This window comes from Lynx canadensis, chromosome C1, assembly GCF_007474595.2.
Source record: "Lynx canadensis isolate LIC74 chromosome C1, mLynCan4.pri.v2, whole genome shotgun sequence".
Taxonomy (NCBI): domain Eukaryota; kingdom Metazoa; phylum Chordata; class Mammalia; order Carnivora; family Felidae; genus Lynx; species Lynx canadensis.
In genome coordinates, this window is record NC_044310.1 from 44239024 (window position 1) to 44254384 (window position 15361).

The following is a 15361-nucleotide window of genomic DNA, read 5'->3' on the forward strand; positions in this document are numbered from 1 at the left end:
CTCCCACTTCTATTTACTCATCATCCCCACTGCAGCCAAAGCGAGTGTTCCAGGCAATGCCTGGCTCTGAAACCTCCTGTGTTCCCCGGTCTAAAAGCTAAGGTTGAAGTTCCTCAGGGTGGCCCTACTTTACATACATCTCTCCTTCCGCCTGTGTTCGGGACCTCCCCAGGCTACCGTGGTTCCCAGGACAGGCCACGCCACCTTAGTGCCTGTGCTCACCCCGTCCTCTCTGGCTTAGCGGGCCCTCTCGTCACGAGCCCCCTAGGGGATGACTGCTCACTTCTCAATTCCCAGCTCAAACGCCACGTTCTGTGAAGCGCTTCCTAATCTTATTATCCCATGAAAATTTAACCACTTAAGCACTATCTTCCATAACCTCTGCCCCCGCCCCCAAGGACTTTCTATTAGCCTGTTTTGGGACCTACAATAACTGTTATTCTTTGCTAAAACCATGAACCGCTCTAGGGCAGGGATGAGATCTAAGTTATCTCTGCATCCCCAGCACGAGTGCCTCGTACAGCACTCGTACGTAACAGCGTTACCAGGAATCACATTCACCTGGTGTGAAACAGAGGTGGGAATGAACAGAAACAGATCTGCTTCCTCTCTTCTTCAAGAATTTCCTCCACTACCAGAGGGAAGGAGATGTGCTTCTGCCGGTTCTCCAAAGAACCAAAAGTCACAGAATCAATTCAGGCGTTCGGAAGACTGAAACATCACTCCTGATTATACCTCTCATGATGCTTCACATAATACCTTGTAGGCAGAAGCAAGGCCTGGCAGGAGAAACCAGCCAGGATAACTACACCCATTCTCTGCAACTCGTGTAACATCACAGTGAGACTAACCTCAACCCTCCTGCTTTGAGGAAGTTCTCACAGAAGGATTTCGCACAATTTCTTGCCATGTCATCATCAGCTGTTGGCATGAGTTTGGAGCTCAGAACCTTGAAAACAGATAAATACAATTAATCATCCCAACATTTCCAGCAGAAATTACTCCTTCACTAAGTAAAAGAATCAGATAACTCGAGTCTGAGTCTCTTTAAGTGCTGCATGCTGTTCCCACCCCCCCCCCAGAAGTATAAGGAGGCTAACGTGTCGCAATGGAAATATTCACATTTTCCAAGTTCTATTCACTTGGCAAGAGAAATCTGTTTCGTTGAAGAAAGCTGGTGTGTTCTTTTCACGAAACCAGCAAAAGTGGATGTCTCAGGCTCTCAGGCTTAGATAAGAGCAGGGGCACCTGGGTGGCTCAGTCGGTTGAGCGTCCGACTTCGACTCAGGTCATGATCTCACAGCTCATGAGTTCGAGCCCTGCTTCGGGCTCTGTGCTGAACGCAGAGCCTAGAGCCCACTTCAGATTCCGTGTGATAGGCTAGATATGCTTTTGAAAAAGTATATAAAGTTTTATAAAATAGCCCATTCATTAAAAATGTTAGACGAGGGGCACCTGGGTGGCTCAGTCAGTTAAGCGTCCGACTCTAGATTTTGGCTCTGGTCATGATCTCACAGTTCATGGGACTGACCCCGAGTTGGGCTCTGCACTGGCAGTGCGGAGCCTGCTTGGTATTCTCTTTCTCTGCCCCTCCCCCGCTCACTCATGCATGTGCACGTGCGTGTACTCTCTCAAAATAAATAAATATTTTTAAAAAATGCTAGACGAGCTCTCTAATAATGATTCTCAAACTCTTATTTATTGAGCACCTACAACAAAAGAGGTGTTAGCATGCCTTCTCTCTTATATCTCACCCTGCGGGTGTTATGTGTTTTACTTTACACGACTGAGACCCAAAAGGCTAAGTGACTTCAAACTCCCTCCTACATCTATGCCCCTTTTTATGACACTGACACATGTACCTAAAGGAAAGCTTAACTGAAAATTCTGGTATGGCAGATATTATTTCTAGTAAATAATCATACTATAGTATGAGACTTAGTAAACAACTGCTTAGTTATGATTGAAAATTTAAAAAAAGAAAAAAAAAAAAAGACCCACTGCCTCAGTTTCCCCAAGGTATTAAAAAAAATTTTTTTTTTAACATTTAATAATTTTTGACAGACAGGGTGTGAGTGGGGGAGGGGCACAGAGAGAGGGAGACACAGAATCCGAAGCAGGCTCCAGGCTCTGAGCTGTAGCACAGAGCCCGATGTGGGGCTCAAACTCACGGACTGCGAGATCATGACCTGAGCTGAAGTCGACCCTTAATCGACTGAGCCACCCAGGCGCCCCCCCAAGGTATTTTTAAAGTAGATACAATTCAAGATCCTTCTCAATTCTAGAAAAGTCTGTTTCTATGAATCCATGGGTCATATGTGCATAGATTTTTAGCGTGGGATTTCTTTTTTACAGATGCTATCTTCCTAAAGTGCTCTTTGGGTAACAGGCTCTTCAACCTCAGATTATGAGCGTTAACAATCCTTTTCTAATCCTTTACAGTGTTTTTCTAATCCTTCCTGTGAGCGGACAGCCACATGCACGTACTCCTCATGCTCAATGGACAACAATGTAGTAAAGAAGGAAGATTTCTTCAAAGGAATGGGTATTTGGAATATCCACTTTGAAGCTACCTAGTAGGCAAATGTAAGTGGAAGACTGAAATGCAAGGAAATTAGCCTTTCAGGAGTCAGTAAAAAAAAAAAAAAAAAAAAAAAGTGCTTTTGAAAGTATTAGGTTTTCCAAATGTTTTGTGTTAAAGCAAAAAACAACCTATCAAAGGATTTCCCTGAAACTGTGCTGGAGGTAATTTTACAACCATCGTCCTTAGGCTGTAAGATGTGGCAACCTAGGTAGTTGGTGACAAGCCAGATTCATTGTTATGCCATTCCGTTTTTCTAGGTGCTCTCAAATGTGGGTGTTAAGGTTTATACTTTAACTTTTCTGAGACAATCATTCAAAGGCAAACGATAAATCTGGCAAGTACTGAAAAATTTATAAGCTTAAATTGACCAAAAATTAATGGGCAATTCTGCCTTGGAATATTAAACATTTTTAAATGTCCACATTAAATAAAGACATACTTTATTTTAAAAACATTTGCTAAATATTTTCTCATTTCGAACCCCACGTATTTTTTTCACAAGAATGATTAGTTTAAGGCCAATATGAAATAACACAGCTTGAACACACAGGCAACAAGTGATGCAGAAAAATGAATGAATAGAATTACACACTCCAAATTAGACTGTCAGATGAAATAAAACTTGGGACAAAGCAAAATCATTCAGGGCCTTATCTTCTCCAGACCGAAAATGGCAAGAGGGTCTGACCCTTCGCTCTCCAAGAACCGGACTATTTCCACCTGCTCACTCTCCCAACGCTTTGCTCTCAAGACTCAGAGGATGTAGCCTCCTTACGTTTCACTCAAGATTCTGGAGCAAATATCTTGCCTTTTCAGCGGTCATCCTTTAGCGACCACAATGATTTGCACACCTTATACAGTTATCAGATGTTTATTGAACTAAATCTACTAGTTTAAAGCTACTTTGGGGAAAAGAGGGTAATAAACATGCACTTTTGTTTAAATTCTTCCAAACCTTTTTTTAAAACCTTGAAATAAGAAGGTTAATGTACTTCCTGACCACCCCCTCGCTGCTTCATTTAGAACAAAAAATTACAATCGTTCTTTAAAAAGTTAGGATGCATTTAGTAACGAGAAGACTGAGGATAACAACTCGTGTTAGACAATTTGCTAAATTTCCAGAGGAAGACGATGGCGTATTTTACTACATAAGGCTTCCTCACTATTTATTTAGATGCTGTTTTGCAACTATAGCAACATACATAGGTATAAAGTGAAAAAAAGCCTGAGCATCTTCTAAGGCCCCAAAACAACAAAATGTTTCAATTTATATTGTTTCTTACCTTTTTTTTTGAAATCTAATTTTTTCACAGATCATCCAATACAAGTAGAAACCTATTTACTTATCTCTGGTATCTAAACGCAGGAATCTGCAAACGAAAACGAATCTGTCCAAATGAAACGAAAAGAAATGAGCCTTCTTACTTCTAAGTTGTAGAGCACTCGGAAGGTGGACATTCCCGGAGCAAAAGAGCGAAACAGACTTTCCAAAATCGAGCTGGCGCTTGGCTGATGCTGCTGCTTTGAGGACAGGGATGGAGACTTTGAGGACTGAGAACTCGTTTCCGACAGTAATGTTTTCTAAGTTTTTCAAGAATGAAAACCAAGAATATATGTGTTAGAAGCACAAATTAGAGAGAAACACATCTTAATGCGTATTCTAACATTCTTTTCTCTTTATTATAATTGCACCAAAGAAATCTTCTATAAATCAACCTCCAAGACACATCGCTTTGTAATTACTAACAAAACATCAAATTCCATCACACAAACTGTACGTGCTCAACAGCGTTCCAACCCTACCATGAATGCGTCTGAGAATGTCTTCCAGGCAACACTAGCAAGGTCATTTTTATTTGCTTCCGTGTTTTTAACATCTGCACTACTAAATACCGGTAATTAAAATTATAAGATTGTAGAAGTGGTAGTTTTGAAAACGTTTTTAGCCAGTACTAGTGATATGTTTTAGAATTACGTTAATTTTCCTCTCCCCACAAATAATACCTGAGCCGTGTACGACAAGACCACGAGCTGATCTAAACCTTTAGCCACTGGTAACGTGAATGCATACCTTCTAACGGCTTTGTTCCACATGAACTTATTGAGAACATAATTAAACACTATTACAGATAAAATACAATTTCAATACATAATAAAATTCTTGAGGAACAACATTCTAGAAATTAAGATGAACTTTAAATATCAGCTGTGGAAAAAATGAAATGATATAATTATGCCAGCAACTCAAACACACACAACAATCACATTCAGAGAGGCATCATGACAGAAGAAAAACATCTTTGCTGAATCAGAACTAGAGTCTGATCTTGGACAAGACACTTCCTCTCTCTGGGCTTCAGTTTCTTAATACAGAACAAGAAGAACATGGAGATACATGATATTCAAAACTTGATGTCGTTACTGACTCTAGATCACTTAAAAGTCAACATGAAGTTCTGATTTCCATTTACAGTGAAAGTAATTTTCTAAAGAAGAGCTGTTATGGGAAAGATGGTATCACATGGCCTTAAAGTGATTTCCGGTTGTATTTTTACTGAATCATGACATCAAATTTCCATGCCAGTTAGGTAACTGTCCAAGATGCTTATACCTTTCTTCCTAAAGAATCAAGTTGATCCAGGGCTTCCTGAATGGCTGGGTCAGTGGGTATCAACAGGAGAAGCTTTCGTACGCGTAGAGTTATCCTGAAATTTGTCAAAAACAAGTTTTGTCACGTAAGTCAGTTTCAAGAACAAAGTCATTTGTTCCTGACAAATGTAAAGTAAAAATATGCTGGGCTCCCTAACTTTAATAGCTTTCTCTTTTTCATGCTTCATAAATATTTCCATCATACCTTGGCTCCTCCAGATTGGCGAGCTGGTAAAGCATGTCAAACACATTACATACAAGTGCCATCACAACACCAGGGAGGGACTTCTCCTGAGGAAAAAAGCAAAATATAAATACAAACTGACGAAAGAATTTTCTCTTTTTCTAACCAAATAGAAATATTGTGCCAACAATAAAATGACTAATTCTGAAAGACTAGCCACTACAAAGCTTGAGGGGAACAGCGTGCTTACCTGCCCTACGGAGCAAGACCTGGGAACAGACCGGCGGGACCACTACCTTCTAGTGCGTCTACTTACAGGGCTCTCTCCTGCCCGCCTGCAGGTGAGGGGCTAAGGCACCAAAAGGCAGGCAGTGGAAGAGAGGTAAAATGATGGGCAGGTATAATGAAGAGAATGGAGAGTAGACACCATTAAAAGCTGATCATGGCTCATCAGGAGCAAACAAGGTAATGAAAGATTTAAGAGCAAAATCATAGTAGTACAAATGTATAAACACACACAACACGTAGAAGAGATTTAGATGTGATTAAAGTACTATTTTCTGGTTATAAAGTTAAGAAACTAGACATCGCTACAGAATGTCATTATACAAAGGAACGTTTTTAATAAATTCAGGATATAATTTGAAAATGTTAAGCTTGAAGATGTTGTATACAGGCATACTTCAGATATTGCAGGGTCAGTTCCAGACCACAGCAAGAAGCAAATACTGCAAGAGTCAAGTGAGTTTTTGGATTCCAGTGCATATACGTTTATACTCTACTGTAGTCTATGAAGGGTATAGTAGCATTATATCAAAAAAAAAAACCCCAATGTATCGTGTCTTAATTACACTTTATTGCTAAAAAAATGCTAACCATCATGTGAGCTTTCAACGAGTCGTAATCTTTTTGCTGGTGGAGGGTCTTGCCTGGATGTCGATGGCTGCCGATGGTGAGGGTGGCAGCTGTGCAGGCCGAGGTGTCTACGGCGATTTCTTAAAATAAGACACAATCGAGTTGGCTGCACTGATGGACTTTTCCTTTCACGAACAATTTCTCTGTAGCACATAAGGCTATCTGATAGCATTTTACCCACAAAACTTTCAAAAGTGGAGTCAATCCGGGACATCTGGGTGGCTCAGTCAGTTAAGCATCCAACTCGGTTTCAGCTCAGGTCATGATCTCATGGTTCATGAGTTCGAGGCCCACATCGGGCTCTGCACTGATAGTGCTGAGCTTGCCTGGGAGTCTCTGTCTCCTCCCTCCCTCTCTCTCTCAAAAATAAATACATAAACATTTAAAAAAATGGAGTCAGTCCTCTCCAACCCTGCCGCTGCTTTATCAACTAAGTTTATGTGATACTCTGAATCCTTTGCCGTCCTTTCAAAAATATTCACATCTTCACAGGAGTAGATTCCATTTCAAGAAACCACTTTGTTCATCCATAAGAAGCAACTCTTCCTCTATTCAGGTTTTATCATCAGATTGCAGCCATTCAGTCCCATCTTCAAGCTCCGCTTCTAATTCTAGTTCTCTTGCTCTTTCCACCCCATCTGCAGTTACTTCGTTCAGGGAAGTCTTGAACCCCTCAAAGTCATACATGAGAGTTGGAATCAACTTCTTTCAAACTCCTGCAAATGTTGTTATTTTGACCACTTCCTAAGAATCACAAATATTCTTAATGGCATCTTAATGGTGAATCCTTTCCAGAAGTTTTTCAATTTACTTTGCCCAGATCCATCAGAGGAATCACTATGGATAGCAGCTATAGCCTCAGGACTTTCAGACTTGAAAGTGGAAATGAATGACTCCTTGATCCACGGGCTGCACAACGGATGCTGGGTTAGCCGGCACGAAAACAACATTCATCTCGTTGTACATCTCCATCAGAACTCTCGGGTCACCAGGAACACTGAGCAGCAGTATTTTGAAAAGAGTCTTCTTTCCTGAGTAGCAGGTCTCAAGAGTGGGTTTAGCAAACTATGTTGTAAATAAATGTGCTGCCATCCAGGCTTTGTCGTTCCATTTATAGAGCACAGAAAGTGTAGATTAGGCATCATTCCCAACGGCCCTAAGATTTTCAGGGGTGAAGGAGCACTGGCTTCGACTTAGAGTCACCAGCTGCATTAGCCCCTAACAAGAGTCAGCTTGTGCTTTGGAGCTTTGAACCCAGGCACTGACTACTCCTCTCTAGCCAGGAAAGTCCTAGATGGCGTCTTCTTCCAATAGAAGGTCTTCCATCTGTACCGAAATCTGTCGCGTAGTACAGCCACCTTCATGAATTCTCTGAGCCAGATCTCCTGGAGAACCTGCGGCAGCTTCCACCGCAGCACCTGCTGCTTCCCCTTGTAATCTCGCGTCATGGAGACGGCTTCCTTCCTTAAACCTCGTGAATCCACCTCTACTAGCTTCAGACTTTCCTTCTGCAGCTTCTTCACCTCTCTCAGCCTTCCCAAGAAGTGAGGAGAGTTAGAGCCTTGCTCCGGATCAGGCTCTGGCTTAAGAGGATGCTGCGGCTCGTCTGACCTTCCATCCCGGCCACTCACACTTTCTCCGTATCAGCAATGCGGCCGTTTCCCTTTCTTATCCTTTGGGAGCTCACTGGAGTAGCACTTTCAATTTCCTTCAAGAACTTTCCCTTGCACTCAAAAGTTGGCCCAGCGTTCGGTGCAAGAGGCCTAGCTTTCGGCCTTCCTCACTAAGCTTCGTCCTTTCTGGCTCTTGACCGAAAGGGAGACACGTGCAGCTCTTCCTCTCACCTGAACGCCCAGGGGCCACAGCAGGGTTATTAAAATGGTGGCCTGATTCCAGTATTGCTGTTGTCTCAGGGAATAGGGAGGCCCGAGGAGGGGGGAAGAGAGAAGGGGAAGAGCTGGTTGTGGAGCAGTTGGAACGCACACAACATTTGCTAAGTTTACCGTCTTCTATGGGCACAGTTCGTGGTGCCCCAAGTAGTTACAGTAACATCACAGGTCAGGGACCACAGATCGCCATGATAAATGTAATAGTAAAAAGTCTGAAATGTTGTGAGAATTACCAAAACGTGACACCAAGACACAGAGTCAGCAGATGCTGTTGGAAAAAAATGGTGCCAGCAGACTTGCTTGGTGCAGAGTTGCCACAAACCTTCAATTTGTAAAAAAAAAAAAAAACCAAAAATCGGGGCGCCTGGGTGGCACAGTCGGTTAAGCGTCCGACTTCAGCCAGGTCACGATCTCGCGGTCCGTGAGTTCGAGCCCCGCGTCAGGCTCTGGGCTGATGGCTCGGAGCCTGGAGCCTGTTTCCGATTCTGTGTTTCCCTCTCTCTCTGCCCCTCCCCCGTTCATGCTCTGTCTCTCTCTGTCCCAAAAATAAATAAACGTTGAAAAAAAAAAAATTTTTAAAAAACCAAAAATCTGCCAAGTGCAATAAAGTAAAAGGATGTTTGTACATTTTTTTCTGTTGTTAATTAACTGTCATAATGCTACTCTTGAATGGGATCTTCCTTAAATTCTTACTATAAGTACAGTTACTTAAAAAACAAACACATTATACTAATACTGACCCTGAGGAGTTGAGATCAATGGCAAGATTATGCTAAGGTAAAAAAAAAACATAATACACAAAAATCTTGTAATTGGAAATAAGGCAATATGTGCGTGTGTGTATATATATATATATATATATATACACAAATATGAAAAAAATAAAAAAACCTTCACATGCTATTAGAATACCTTTACATAAGGTCTGGTGTGATGTTCCTTGTTGGACTATAAAAGCTAAGAAGCACAACCAGTCTCATTGGTTTTTATCTCCGGTGCCAAGTTCAGTCCTGACACAGAGAGGGTAAAAAGTACACGGGCTGATTTCAGGAAATCACTCAAAAAATCCTGACTGTGTACCTTTTATGTTCTAGGCACTGTTTTAGGTGCTGGGGATACAACAGTGAGCAAAACGGGCAGAAGTCTGCTCTCATGGGGTTTATATTTCACTGGGGAGAGAGAGACATTACGTAAGATAAAACACACGGTATGTTAAAGAAAATGTTAAGTCGGGACGGGAGATACGAAGTGCAGGGCTGGAGCTAAGAACGTAAATAGGATTGGCACCAAGAAGGCAACATTTGAGTGAGAGCTGAAGAACGTGAGAGGGTACCACCTGCATATTGGGGAGGAACGTTCCAGACACAGGGACGAGCACGCGCACGGACGCTGCTAAGTCTGAGGACCAACGCAGAGGCCAGTGCAGCTGGAGGGGTGGGAGCGAGGCGGGGTCAAGGGAGGAGAGATCAGAGAGGTTCCACGAAGGTCTGTGAGGTTGGCCCTGTGGGGCCCGGCAGACCCTGGCTCCTACTCTGAGATGAAGTCCTGGGACTCTTTGGGCTGAGGGTGGCACAACATGACTGCTGTTTAAAAAGACCCCGGGCTGCCAGGCACTGTACAGAGAAGAGACTGAACGGGTCTAGGGGCAGAGCCGTGAGAGCAGGGAGGCACTGTTGGAACACTCCAGGCAAGGCATGGCGGGGGCCTGGACCGGTGTGGAAGCCATGGAGGCAGATGACAGTAACTAGGTTTTAGGTGTATTTTAAAGGTACAGTCAACAATCTGCTGCAACCCTGTCTTCACTCGGCTGTCAGGACTTGCTTGGCTTTCCCCTTCCTCTCTGGCTCTTCTGTGGTCTCCCCTGCTGGGTCCTCTTCACCCTCGATCTCTATACAAAGAAGTTCCCTGGCTCGGTCCTTTGGCCTCTCTTCTGTCTACGCTCATCCCCTTAGGAACCTCATTGGTCAGGACGTGTCTGGGAGAAGAGGACCCGGTCATCCAAGTCTCTGGGGGCTCCCTAAATTCTGACTGGTCACCTGACTCCGGCACCCCGTACCTGCTCCATGGCGTACGATGAGCTAAAGGCCCCACTGCCGCTGCTGCTGGAGCTGGTCGAGGAGTCCGCGGAGCTGCCGGATGGGGTCCCGCTGCCCGAAGTCTTCACCGTGAGGATCTGTTCATCAGAAAAGCCCAGCTGGTGGAGGAGCTTTTGATCTTTATTCACGGTCAGCTGCGAAAAGTGGTTTCTTAATTACTGGCAGGAAGAGGAAGGCATTGACGGCGGGCTGAAGGGCCACAGAGTGTGAGTTTAAACCTACCAGACTATCGTTCGTAAATATCTGTATGTTGTCCACAGGTGAGCACAACTGCTTGGCTATCTTCCATCGCACGCTCCCTATGGTTTCATTACTGTGAGCCTGTACGACAAAATTAAACGCTGTTGGGAGTCTTTTGTTTACTTGTCCGTTTAAACAACTGCTAGTGAGCACGGACTACGTACCAGGCACTGTTCCAGAAGCTGGGAACAGAGCAGAGGACCCACGGACAAAACTCCCCGCCCTGTGAGGCTTCCCTTCCGCAGTAATTCAATGTCCCGTCTTCCCACCCCCCATGCCTCGCCATCTCCTGTGAATCAAATCTCGAGTCCTTCTGCTGCTGCCGTCTCCACTCTTTCCCGTTCTCTCTACACTCCCCTCACACCAGCCACCTTGCTTGTCACTCAGTGAGAATGCTCTTCCGCAGAAACTATTTGTTGTCACTTCGTTCCATCTTTGTTCAGATGTCACCACCTCGGAGAGAGCTTCCCTGCCCATTTGATGACATTTCACACATACGCGTTGGCTCTCTACCAAATTATTCTGCTTTATTCTTATTCTTTAGAACACTCATCACCACCTGATGCTATATTATATACTTATTCATGTGCCTCTGTACACCCATCAGTTCCCTTTCGCTGCAGGCCTTTAGTCTATATTTGTTTGCTAAACAGCTTGCAGAATAGTTCCCCGTGGAGCTATCCCGCTCCGCAGTGCTCTTGGGAAGGAAACAAGACAGTATGAAAATGGCTACAGGGCTTAACGTAAACCTACCTCTACAGTGAAGGTATCTTTGGTAGACTCATACGTGACGTTGAGAGTTAAAAGATGTCCATGAAATGAGGCACCATGAGGTAGAATAGTTCGTGGAACAGAGTAAAAATCCTTGAAAAAGATAGAAGTCAAACAAGTCAGATGCACAGCGTCACTGTTAAGTCTCCAACGTACACACCTAACACGAGTCTAACGATAGGATGATAAAATTGCTTTAAAAAGAAGAGAGGCTTACCTCTATAGTGATCACATAGCGTTCTGCCAAAAGCAGCAGTCTCTCGATTATTACAAGTTTGGTGGATCTATAGATTAAAAAACTTTTTTTGAGCATATTTGAAATGAACTGAAGACTTGAACGTATTTGAAAGAAGTCGCATGATTCCAGTCTGCTTCACCAAAACCACGCAGTTAGCCTCAGTGGCCGAAGGCTTAAATCTGCAAAGACTAAACTTCCCCGTCACCCAGGGCGGGAGGCGGCTCAGCCACCTCACAGCCGTTGTGCACTGATGGAGCAAGGGAGGACAGGCAGGCCCCCTCCATGTTTCCTTTTCTGTCGTTTCCTTTCTTTTTACACAGTTGTTCCATAAATGAGGACCTGGGCCTCCAGGCCTGTCTGTCCATCAATCCACCAAGAATGAACAACCAGTAGGTTTGAGTCTCATAATCTTACAACTAAAATATGCCACCTAATTCTGTAAACACATGGAATCTGACAAAGTTCTGAATTGGCTGAAAACCAGTAAGGGTACCACAAATAAGACTTGCTGTTCTAAATAGTTTAAGAATGAGGAGGAAGGAAGGACAAACAACTGTTTATCTGGTTTAAATGAACATTCTGTAGAGTTAAAACACACAAGTGTGGGGCGCCTGAGTGGCTCAGTCGATTAAGTGTCCAACTTCAGCTCAGGTCATGATCTCACGGTCTGTGGGTCTGAGCCCCGCTTTGGGCTCTGTGCTGACAGCTCAGAGCCTGGAGCCTGCTTCACATTCTGTTTCTCTCTCTCTCTGTGCCCCTCCCCTGCTCACACTCTGTCTCTCTCTTTCTCTTTCAAAAATAATTTAACATTAAAAAGAATTTAAAAAACACACACAAGTGTTAAGAATTATTATCCTATAGGTTTTCAAAGTGCTTGAGAAATCAACACTCATCAGGAGACAACCATCTCTGGAACAGGCAACATATAGCAAGGTTAAGTGCTAGCTTAACCCCTGAAAATGAGACCCGAGATCCCTTTTGGTCAGACTTAGGGACTATTACTTATTATTTGAACTAACGAGACTCTAACGTCCAGCAGCTTATGTACTCACAGCTCCATATTTGATTCTAAAGACAACATTACGTGTGTTAACATCAAGAGATGGAAATCCAAATGTCCTTAATTTAAACATGTGCTCTCCCAGAAAAGAAAGTCTAGGCATTTCAAACAGGCATCTTTCTAAATCTGAAAAGAGGTACTAACACTTTCTAACAATTGGTCTGGTTGGCTGATTAGCAGTACTGAAAATTCTACTTTAAAAAGAGTTTGTTAAATACGCTGTAATAGTGCTGTTAAATATATTCAACAGAGTTCTAAATTCTTTCAGGCTATGGGCAAGAACTAGAATTTGATATTCAGGTGGGGAAGCTTTAGGAATATCTAAATGCTATAGTAAGAGAATTATTTAAAAATAAAAGTTTTTTTTTAACATTTACTTATTTTTGAGAAACAGAGTGAGACAAAGCGTGAGCAGGGGAGGGGCAGAGAGAGAAGGAGACACAGAATCTAAAGCAGGTCCAGGCTCTGAGCTGTCAGCACAGAGCCCAATGTGGGGCTCAAACTCATGAACCATGAGATCATGACCTGAGCTGAAGTCGGACGCTCAACCGACTGAGCCACCCAGGTGCCCCTATAATAAGTGAATTATTGAGTGAACTATCTTAATTGTGCCTCAATAATGAATTATATCTCAGACAACACTGCAGACCACTGTAGAGATGAGAGAATAACTCTCTCCCGTCCGCCACCAAAGGTGGAACTATGGTCACTGAGAAGTTCTCTCAAAACCAGTGAAATAAGAAACTATAATGTCGTGGTTCAAATGCAACTTTGAAATTATACACTCCTATGAACAGTGTTTGGAGTTTATAATAAGAACAGTTAACAACTATCCTGTGGCTGTGCTCTGTAGTCAGTCAAATATGAAATGAAATGATTCAGAATAAAAACACTTAGTAAAAAGAGAAAAAAATAACGCACTTATTTAAAGATGTTGCAGTTTGGAAATCCCAATCCAATAGTTCAAAATTGGATTTCTATTCTGGTTTGTCAGATAAGTGAATCATTAAGGACCTAGGTCATAAAGATGAACCACATCTTACAAACATGTAACTAAAGACTCTTAATGTGCATTTTTTAAAAGTTTATTTATTTTGAGAGAGTGAGTGAGTGAGTGAGCAGGGGAGTAGCAGAGAGAAGAAGAGAGAATCACAAGCAGGCTCTGCACTGCCAGCACAGAGCCCGACGCAGGGCTCGAACCCACGAACCATGAGATCATGAACTGAGCTGAAACCAAGAGTTGAACACTTAACCGACTGAGCCACACAGGTACCCCTACTCTTAACATGCATTCTTAATGAGAGTCTATTTAAGATACACTTCCAACAATGTGGGAACGCAAAGGTCATGAGTTGAATCTATAATCACTTGCCGCCATTTTAACTGGGTTTTTTTGGTAAGATTTTATCTTTAAGTAATCCCTATATATAACGTGGGGCTTTAACTCACAACCCCGAGGTCAAGAGTTGCATGCTCTACTGAATGAGCCAGCAAGGCGCCCTGCTTTCTGGCATTTAAAAAAAAAAAGTCCAAGAGGGTTGAATTTTATTGGAGCCTCTCTAATATTAGTATCACTACACAGTACTCATTTAAAAAAAGATGATGAATGTGAGCAAGGCTATTGCTTTGATTCCTATTCTAAAGGGAGCCTTTAAAAACAAGAAGAACTGTAAATAAAGATAAATAACATATGTACATACATAAAGTCATTCCGAGCAGAGAGAGACAATACGTGCACCCATCACTTAGAGGGCAGCAGAGCAGGCCTCGTTCTGAACACCTGCCAAGGTTTCCTGGGCATCAGTGATTGGGGGCTGCTTACTAAGAATAGAAGGCTCAGAAAACCTCACAGGAGCATCTGAGCTATGCTTCAGTCTAATGTTTCTGAATACTCACCTATGTTCCTCACTGTATCAAAGAACTATAGCAAATACTGAACTCGGGTTTCACTGATAATATTTGAAAACACTAAACAGGGCAATCTCACAGGAGACTTCAGCTCAAAGTTTGAACACAAATATCTGGGGGTTAAGTTCTTGTTAAAAGTTATTTTGAAAACTAATTTTAAGGAAATAATATTTTAACTATGATGTTATTATAATGCACAATTTTAATTAATCATTACCCTCCGTCTCATTTTGCGCGTGCTGTTAAGTGCCCTGGATTTGGGCACCAGGAGACAGGTTATGTCTCAGTAAGCACATACTTCAAACTTGAAAAATTACTCTTCACACAACGAGTGTATCTTTAGTCTGTTGTAAAGAGTAGCTTACTCCTATTTACACAGAGTCAAAGTGAAAGAATTCAAATTTTTAAAAAAAGTAACAAAACAACAAAAGTTGTCCAGTAGGCACAGGGTCGGGGCAGACCACTTCTTGGTTCTGGTGACAATGACCTACGGATCTTCAGAAAAAAAATGCAGATCTGGGACGTATGACAGGAATACGCAATTTCTCAGGATACGACTCTCTGCAAAAACTATGATACAGAATGAGGAAAATCAACCAAAAAAGAAGCCAGTTGTTTTTCCAAACAGGTACATGTGTATTTACGCATCGTGTGAGTACGTGCTGTAATTTCTGCACACTTACCTATATGGAGACTGAACGGATGTTGCTACGGTTGGCATAGCAGTTGCCGTAAGCATTTTTGTTGCTCTGGTCACTGCATGCGTCAGAGTGGGGCCACCAAGTGCTGAGCTGGCCGCCTGTGAAACATGAAACCATCGTTCTATT

At 42.7% G+C, this 15361-nt stretch overlaps 1 protein-coding gene across 1 annotated transcript in view; it reads right to left on the bottom strand.

The window, feature by feature from the left end:
* USP24 (ubiquitin specific peptidase 24) overlaps positions 1-15361 on the bottom strand; it is a 138097-nt gene that overhangs the window by 57578 nt on the left and 65158 nt on the right. The window contains 9 exon segments of the mRNA XM_030323637.1: positions 852-949; positions 4010-4165; positions 5196-5289; positions 5439-5524; positions 10278-10451; positions 10540-10638; positions 11311-11421; positions 11546-11612; positions 15218-15333. Of these exon segments, the coding sequence (XP_030179497.1) occupies positions 852-949; positions 4010-4165; positions 5196-5289; positions 5439-5524; positions 10278-10451; positions 10540-10638; positions 11311-11421; positions 11546-11612; positions 15218-15333 (1001 nt within the window).